Source organism: Octopus bimaculoides, chromosome 2 (assembly GCF_001194135.2).
Source record: "Octopus bimaculoides isolate UCB-OBI-ISO-001 chromosome 2, ASM119413v2, whole genome shotgun sequence".
NCBI lineage: Eukaryota > Metazoa > Mollusca > Cephalopoda > Octopoda > Octopodidae > Octopus > Octopus bimaculoides.
Genome location: NC_068982.1, coordinates 99,709,939 through 99,719,668, shown reverse-complemented (window position 1 = coordinate 99,719,668; position 9,730 = coordinate 99,709,939). Strand labels below are relative to the sequence as shown.

The window sequence follows — 9,730 nt, the reverse complement described above, 5'->3', positions numbered from 1 at the left end:
GCACTGGAAAGTTCAGATCGAGAAAATTCCATTGATGTAAAAAATTTTACGAAAAAGTGGAAAATGTGGATTTCTATAAACTTTCAAAAAGGCTTCACACAGACACACAACTTCAGCTTTATATATTAAGATATATATATATATATATAGTACAAAGAATATATATGCATGTATATACACATATATGTACATACTTACATCTACATGTGTATAAAGATGCATATCAGGGTACAGGACGTTAGAACAATGAACTACAGACCACGGAACGAACACATAGGAAAACAGATAACCACTTGGAATTAATCCTTCATCAGCTGCCTCTATTCTAACTCGACGTTTCGAAGATATATATATATATATATAATGTGTGTGTGTGTGTGTGCATGGGTGTGTTGTTGTTAGTTTGCAGTATTCTGTGAAAAGCATGTCTAACTTAGGGGATATATTACCTTGTTTGGAAACTTGTGGGGGCTGGTGACAAGCGAGATATCCTACCTGGAAAAGCTGCTTGAATAAATTCTAATTGACCCATGTAAGCATGGAAAAGTTAATGATGATGATTTCTTGCAGCTCTTAGATTTTTGTGGGAAGGTATGTGTTCCACAACTTCCCATAAGTCTTTATTGGAGAAACAAAATTAATTGTGTCATGTTTTATCTTTCAGCGTTCTGCTGAACATATTGAACTCACAGAGCAACTTTGTAAAACCCTCTATTATGGTAATGGGGCTTCAACAGATTACCCTTCATTACCCCTCACAGGTAAGTTGGTAAACAAATTAGTTATTTGAATTCATCAGATGTTGATTTGGTTAATTTTTATTTCTGCTGGTTGTTTTGACAATGTGTGTGTTGGCACTCCGTCGCTTACGACGTCGAGGGTTCCAGTTGATCCGATCAATGGAACAGACTGCTCGTGAAATTAACGTGCAAGTGGCTGAGCACTCTACAGAAACATGTGCCCTTAACGTAGTTCTCTGGGATATTCAGTGTGACAAGGCTGACCCTTTGAATTACAGGCACAACAGAAACAGTAAGTAAGAGTGAGAGAAAGTTGTGGTGAAAGAGTACAGCAGGGTTTGCCACCATCCCCTGCTGGAGCCTCGTGGAGCTTTAGGTGTTTTCGCTCAATAAACACTCACAACGCCCGGTCTGGGAATCGAAACCGCGATCCTATGACCGCGGCTCCACTGTTTTGACAATAAATGATTAAAATACTGGTTCCCAGTCTCATTGGCATCAATAACATTACTTTCAACACTAGGACCTAGAAGACCATCTCAGTGGCAGTTTGAATCACTTACTCCAGCATGACACAGTTTAGTAGCTAATATATTTCCTATTTCTATCTTTCAATTTTTTTCTCTTTCCATCTTCCTTTTTGTTCAGTGGTGCTTTGATGTCATAAGAATAGAAGCCACTATATATATATGTGTGTTGAAGTCTAAGAAGAGTCATTATTTGGTCTTAACTCAGTTGGCTTTGTTAGGTAGATAAGTTATACTAGTCACAGTTGAGTTATTGTCAACATATCTAATTCATGTAAATATCTAAATTTAAAATGTCAACAATGGGTTTCTTTTATTCATTGACCTGATGCTCCATTTTCTCTCTCTCTTTGATAGGCCTAGAATTGAAGTATTACGTTTTTTATGAAGCATGTCTTTAACTTTGTTTTGCTTTGTAGTTGAAGGTCAAAACCTCAAGAAGGGCATAACAGTTGCAACATTATATTTATTTATTTTTTTTTACTTTTGCATACAAACATGGGCTGCATATGCAATGTAGCATCTCTTCATGTGCTGTAGGTTCATCTGTACAGATCAAAGTTCTTAAATCTGATATGAGTGCTTTCTTTCAAGTCTTTCTCATTCTACCTGTACCATCTACTGTTAATTCCCAGCATGTTCACTCTAATTATCCCAGTAGGTAAAATACCAGCCATATTGCCTTCCAATCATGCCCTAGCATATTAAAGAATAGAAGGGCATATTGGATAAAGTTGTCCTCCAATGTCTGAAAAAAGATGAGCTAACTATGGTTAGAATGCCTTTGAACTGATTCAGGTTAAGGCAACATCACATACTGTCTAATGTCTACTAGTGATTTCTGGTTACAGCAGACTCTAAGCTCAGCACACAACTCTACAACTTATAACAGTGAACTATACTATTTGAAGTGTCTTGACCAAAGAGAAAGTGTAGCACTGAAATTCAGATCTTTCAGTTTGATGTTTGACATCCCATATATTTTGCCTTTTGCACTGTCACTTACTTTGTGAACTCTTAAAAATTCTAATAGACCATATTCAGCTCCTTTAGCTTTTGCAGAACTTTCACAATTATTGCCCAGGTTTCACTACTTTATACTCTACTTCTTATACTTGTCTGACACAATTTGCTCTTTCTGCAAAAGTGGTCATGATTCTGGCCTCTGTTACCTCTTCTTCACTTTTGTAATAGATGACAATAACACTATGACCATTATGATACATATGTACATTTGTATCTATGTATGTACATACATACATACATACATACATGTAGCTAGGATCCTGTATAATGAGACCTGTTGGAAGGATAACCCTGAAGCCAAAGATATAAGAACCCATAGTATGGTAGAAGCCATAGCTACTCATAATAAGGAGTACTGTTGGGGTGACCCAGTGAAAAATCTCGATAAACTATAAACATAATAGACCTGACATAGTGATTTGGAACAGAGAAGAGAAACTTTGTACAGTAGTAGAAATCAGCTGACTAGTGGATGTTACATAAAGTCAGTGATCAGTGAAAAAAAAATACCTACACTGAACTATTGAGAAATCTACAGTTACTCTAACCATGATTACAAGTTCAGGTTTATACCTGTAATTATTGGGGCACTGGGATATGCATCATATTGCTTAAGTACCAATCTTGAGAAATTAAGGTTGTTAAAGCCAGAAGGAAAGTTAATTCAAAGACTACAAATCCAAACCATAACAGGAACTGTAAAAATTTGCAAAACTTTCCTGAAGTTTATCATTTGAGTATATATGCACATGTCTAGACATGCAATTATATGCGTAAGAATACAATCACAAAACAAAACATACAAATTTGCATACACACTGACTCCAGATTGCACATATACCTACATACATGCAAAAATAACATGTTGATGTTGAAATTTCAATGAAGGATTTTTGGATCTAGGTTAGAAACTGGCTCTTTTTCTATTGGCAAGAAATCTTGAAATAAAACTGAATAATGACATATATATACTATGTTAAGTGGTTGGCATTAGGAAGGGCATCCAATTGTAGAAACCATGCCTAAGCAGACGTAGAACTTGTCAAGCCATTCAACCCAATGCCAACATACAAAAAGGAAAGTTAAATGATGATGATATATATACCTGTACAATCTAATTTACTAGCATAAACCCATCCCTGATGTCCAGTATTTCAGCAATTGTCTCTGAAGACAGCTGACCTCTTTCTCACTAGGGTTAGGCTACTCTGATCTATTTATATCATGTTCAACAAGCGCACACTTTACTGCTCGTTTCATTTCCTTATCAACAAATGCAAGGTCATCTGTTGTGCATGTACTTTTTCCAATGTTATTCTGATTCATTAAAAATAATCATTATCTCTTATTTTCTCTCCGTTACTATCGCTAAGCCAGACAGATTTGTCTTGCTTCTTGTCTAATTAAATGATATTGTACTTTGATAGTAACTTTATATATTTCACTAGTTTCACATAATTTGACTATCATTAGTTAATGCTGAATATTTTCTCTTTTGTTTTTCCTTTCTAGAAATTGCTGTCAAATTTTTCCAAGATGCTGCTCCACGTTCTCTTGGGAAAGTGGATATGTTTCTGGCTTCTTCAATGACAAAGTGAGTCTATTTTTGAACTTTGACACCAGAGTTAGAGATTTTGGATGATAAAATGCAGTCAATTGAAGTGACTGTATGTTAGTGGTACCTATTTTATGTCTGCTGGAGGGATAAAATGTATAGCTAACTCCTGCAAGATTTGACCTCTGAATATAAGTGTAGTCACTAAATATTCTTTTCTACTCCAGGCACAATGCCTGAAATTTTTTGGGAGGGGGCCAGTTGGTTAGATCGACCCTGGAAAGATGAAAGGTGAAGTCGACCTCGGTGGAATTTGAACTCAGAACGTAAAGACAGATGAAATACCGCTAAGCATTTCGCCTGGCATGCTAACGTTTCTGCCAGCTCACTGCCATGGTAGTGCACTAAGCATTGTAAAACATTTTGTACAGTGCTCTACTGACTTGGTCCCTATAATTTTCAGTCAAAATCTGTTTTGCACCAAAGGAAATGTAATCCATTTAACCAACCCATGTATAATACCAATTTGGAGATTACCTTCTGTATCACTGATTATTTCCTCCTCCCCCTCCTCCTACTATTACTACTACTACAAATGATGATGATGGTTTCAAATTTTGACACAAGAACAGCAATTTCAAGGGAGGGGGCAAGTTGATTACATTGATCTCAGTACTTGACTGGTACTTATTTTATCAACCCTGAACGGATGAAAGGCAAAGTCAACCTCGACAGAATACTACTACTACTGAGTTATAATAATAATAATAATAATTATTATTATTATTATTTGTTCTAACATGAATATAGCCACAGATTTGTTGGAAGGAGAGAAAATAAGAAACTGGCGCATTCACATGGAAGTTGTGCCAATTCTACATTGGGTGCTTCATTTTTCTGGATTTAAATCTTTCTTTGATTTGATCCTTCATTTCTCACTTGGATGACAGAGCAAGCAATTGTAGTATTTACACATTAAGATGGCTATGGCATGTGTCTTTGAGATTATGATTGAGCTCAAACTTGAGATTATGTTGTTTGCCTTAGTTTTGTCTGTTGAATTAGATACTACTTCTCACTTCATAATGCTCATCATCATCATCAGCATTTTAATATCTACTTTTCCATGCTTTCATGGGTAAGACAAGAGTATGTTGAGGCAGTTTTCTACAGTAGGATGGCCTTCTTGTCGTAAACTCTCACCAATGTCCAAGCAAGGTAATATTTCCCATGGCCAGACATGTTTTTGCAGAATAATGGAAGTGATTGAGACTGCATGTATCACAGTGACACTCATTTACAACTACCATGCACTGCCAAGCAAAGGAAACACTTAACTCCCAATAGTCAGTCCTATTAAGACTTTAGTAGTTATTGCAAATAGTATAATTCACTGTTATAAGTAGTAGTAGTAGTAGTACTTTAAGATATTGGCTTGTAGTTCTGAGTTCAATCCCTCCCATTAAAAAAGCTATGTTAAGTGGTTGGCATTAGGAAGGGCATCCAATTGTAGAAACCATGCCTAAGCAGACGTAGAACTTGTCAAGCCATTCAAGCCAATGCCAACATAGAAAGAGGAAAGTTAAATGATGATATATATACCTGTACAATCTAATTTACTAGCAATAAACCCATCCCTGATGTCCAGTATTTCAGCAATTGTCTCTGAAGACAGCTGACCTCTTTCTCACTAGGGTTAGGCTACTCTGATCTATTTATATCATGTTCAACAAGCACACACTTTACTGCTCGTTTCATTTCCTTATCAACAAATGCAAGGTCATCTGTTGTGCATGTAACACTCCAACAACTAGTGTTGTGTGCTGAGCTTAGAGTCTGCTGTAAACTGAAATCATTAGTACAAAAGGGGAAATGTAGAAAAAGTAGCTAGGTTTCAACGACATTGGACAGTGTGTGGTGGTGTTGCCTTAACTCAGTGTCTGTCTTATCAAATCAATTCACAAGGTTGTAGCTGGCCCAGGGCAATAATAGACACTTGTCCAAGGAGCAAAGCAGTGGGTCTAAATCCAAAACCATTTGGTTGGGAAGCTAACATCTCAATTACACAACCATGCCTGCACCTGTTTATAGTTGTAATTGTAGAAGGTATTGGTGTTTCAAAAAGACAACTTCTGATGTACCTTGTAGTAGATGTATATGTCTTAATGATGGTTATCATTTGTTTTTTTAACTTCAGCAAAATTTAAATATCTCTTGAATTACATACTAAATAAATATGAATGAAAATTTGTCCTTAAATTTTTACCTAATTGTTTTTTGATAAAATTCAAGTAAAAAGAAAGCTACTAACTAGTTTTGTAGTTTGTAAGCAATTGAAATCCTCTAAAATAATGTTTGATGTTTTTGGCGAGGATTTGATACAACGTATATCACGCTTTCTTCCTATTAATTGCATTATATTGAATGAGAAGCCTGTTTTCTTATTCTTAGACGTGCTCCTATGCCACCATGTTCTGTGATGCTTGGTATGCTTTATGTGAAACGACTCAAAGAGAGAAACCCTGAATATTTGATGCAAATTTCCTCCGCTGAACTATTTTTGATTTCGATGGTAAGAAATGTGTTTCTTTTTTACTTATCATCTCAAGATAAAAAAAAACAAACTAGTCTCCTCTAAGTAGAGCTGGGTTTATTTTATGAAGGTAGGAATATGTTTTTTCTCTGGAAACTATATAATATTTTTCTGATTCTAATAATTAATTTCATCTATTTAAATATAAATTCTTTACATATATCTGTTTCCTAAAAATTTCAAGCTTCATCGTTATGTAAGAATCTAGTGGTTGTGTTGCTCTGGTCAGTACTTACCAAACAAATGTCTAGAACATAGTCAGTCAAATGACTAGGTCCCACTCTAATATGCTGTGGTTTATTGTATTGGGTAGGTTGGTATTATAAGGGTTTGCCATGGATAGCATTTCACTGCTTTGTCAATGTCACTGTGGTAGTAAAGTAATGGATGAAAATATGTTTCTTGGCTGTGTGAAGAAGTGACTGAACAAAACGTGTGAACATTTAACAGAAGAAAATTATTGACGTACATAAAGATAAACTGCGTTGACTAGTTACAGTTAGTAACAGCAATAATTAAAGACAGAGAGAAGAAAAAACCTCGCCAAATTCGCAGAAGTTACTTTTGAGACATTGTGTGAATGTCTGTCCAAGAACTTGGAGTTTGTCTGCACAGATGTCTGGAACTGTTCGATGTAGCAAGAATGGAGACACATAATGCTCAGCTGCCTCAACATTCTGCAAATAGTTTAGGTGCTAAAAATGGTCTTTTATAGGCAATGTGGCAGAGTTGCCCACTGTGTTTTTGTATACTTGTAGGTTCTTGTATCTACTCTGCTGTTTTGAAAAAGGAAGAATAATTATATTAGTCACTAATATAAGAAACTTATATAATTAGGAAGTGGTTGAATATTTGCAAGTAGTAGTAAGCTAGCCTGGATACTTCTTGGGTCATTTCCGATTTTTCATCTCTCAGTATTATAATGATATTCAATAAATTTGTTGTGTACAAAATTAACTCTCCATCTAGTCAAAAGAATCATTATCATCAATTTGTTGATTGTTTTCTTTTCTTTAGATGATGGCTTCCAAATACTTGTATGATGAAGGACTTAATGAAGAAGTTTTTAATGAAGAATGGGCAGTTATTGGCATGATGGAAACTGCTGAAATGAACCAACTGGAACAACATTTTCTAGCTGCTATTGTAAGTTCCTTTGTGTATATTATTGGGAGGAAAATAAAAGTAATCAAAACACAAGATTTGAAGAATGAATGCACAATATTGGATGGCTGTTGAAAGACACACTTATACTTTAGCCTCTCAACATATGTCATAAAAACACCTCCCCTTCTCAATTACTCCTCTTCTCCCGTTAGTCAAAAGAGATTTTTCCTGTCTTGTAATTTGCTTGGTGATGTCGCTATTGCTAGTGACTCAAAAAAAAAAAAAACAAACAGCCTAGTACACAGTAAATTTATTGGCATTAGGAAGTGCATCCAGCCATCGAGATCTTGCCAAAGCTGACATTGGAGCTCATGCCAGTATGAAAAACAGACATTAAATGATGATGATGAACACTGAATTGAGTAATATTTGCATTGTTTATGACCTTAGCATAATTGCTCATTCAAAATTTGATTGTTTATCAATAGACTAAGCACAGTAAATTCACAGCCATTAAGTTTGAGAGTTGGTAGTAAAATATAACTGCTAAAATGAAATAAAAATGAAATATGACATATGCTGAGGTATCAATTTTGCTTCTTTGACTCCTACCACTTTAACCCCCAACTACAACACTTTTTATTTCCTTTACTCTAAAAGCTAATTGCATTTCTCTTATTAAAAAATGTGTTGATATCACCTAATTAGCTGGTATCAATTGATTAGCTACTGTTATATAATTCAAGGTTGTCTTTTTTATTTCCTGTATATTTCTGGTCCGTGGAAGCGCAATGGCCCAGTGGTTAGGGCAGCAGACTCCTGGTCATAGGATCGTGGTTTCGATTCCCAAACCGAGCATTGTGAGTGTTTATTGAGCGAAAACACCTAAAGCTCCACGAGGTTCCGGCAGGGGATGGTGGTGAACCCTGCTGTACTCTTTCACCACAACTTCCTCTTACTTCCTGTTTCTGTTGTGCCTGTAATTCAAAGGGTCAGCCTTGTCATGCTGAATATCCCCGAGAACTACGTTAAGAGTACATGTGTCTGTGGAGTGCTCAGCCACTTCCATGTTAATTTCATGAGCAGGCTGTTCCGTTGATCGGATCAACTGGAACCCTCGACGTCAGAAGCGACGGAGTGCCAACAACAAACAGCATTTCTGGTCCAATAAAAGAACAGTAACAATTGATGACAATAGTCTATCTGATGTGGTTGATGCTAAATAATCCTTATTAGATTTGCTAAATTGGGGATATGGCACAGAAATGTAGCTGATTGATTGCTTAGGAGCACCATCAGGTGAATACCATTAAAGTATACAAATTTAATCCCTCTGTTAATGTATTTCTGTTGAAATATGTTGCTTTTGTTTCAATTCATTTTTGAATTAATAAAGAAGTTTGAAAAATAGCTTTGTCATTAATTAAGATGGTACTTCAAGCATAAACTATCCTGATACATTGATGAACAGCTTTAATTTAGATCATTTTAAAATATGAATTTGCATCATAAACCTGGGGGTGGTCTCGAGTATGTTGATATTATCAAGGTTTGCCGTGGGTAGTATTTTGCTGTTGAAGTAACTGAACAATACTCACAAACATTTAACAAAAAAATTTATTGTCAGGTGTGTTGCTGTACTGAAGGAGACCCGTCCTCCATAGCAGAAGTGTTGATGCTGCTCCCCTGCAGATTAGGATTGGCCTGCAAGAGCCCTGTGCTGGTGCTATGTAAAAAGTACCCTTGCCACCACCATGTCATAGATACCAAGCCAAATCAGACTGGAACCTGGTGCAGCTCTCTGGCTTGCCAGTCCTGTCAAACCATCCAAACCATGTCAGCATGGAAAATGGTCCCAGAACCTGGAGTTGTCTGCATGAATACCTGGAACTGTTTGGTATGGCATGAATGGAGATACATGTTTGCGAGGTTCCTCACAGGCAAAGAACACAGGTACAAGATTTTCTGGGCAGGGAACACTGACGGGGTCGGGGGCGTAGGAATACTTCTAGCGGAGAAATGGGTGGATAAGGTAATCGAGGTCGTTAGAGTAAGTGACAGAGTACTTAAGATCAGACTAGTTCTTCATCATAGATTAGCCACTGTCATCTCAGCCTATGCACCTCAACCGGGGCTACCAGATGGTCTGAAAGACCAATTCTATGACACCCTCTTGCAAACT

General features: G+C 36.4%; 1 protein-coding gene across 2 annotated transcripts in view; it reads left to right on the top strand.

Moving 5' to 3' along the window:
* LOC106868821 (uncharacterized) overlaps positions 1 to 9,730 on the top strand; it is a 27,449-nt gene that overhangs the window by 5,807 nt on the left and 11,912 nt on the right. For both annotated transcript variants that reach the window (XM_014914239.2, XM_052978520.1), the window contains exons 2-5: positions 665 to 761; positions 3,806 to 3,887; positions 6,300 to 6,420; positions 7,459 to 7,587. In XM_014914239.2, the coding sequence (XP_014769725.1) occupies positions 665 to 761; positions 3,806 to 3,887; positions 6,300 to 6,420; positions 7,459 to 7,587 (429 nt within the window). The remainder of the gene's footprint in view (positions 1 to 664; positions 762 to 3,805; positions 3,888 to 6,299; positions 6,421 to 7,458; positions 7,588 to 9,730) is intronic.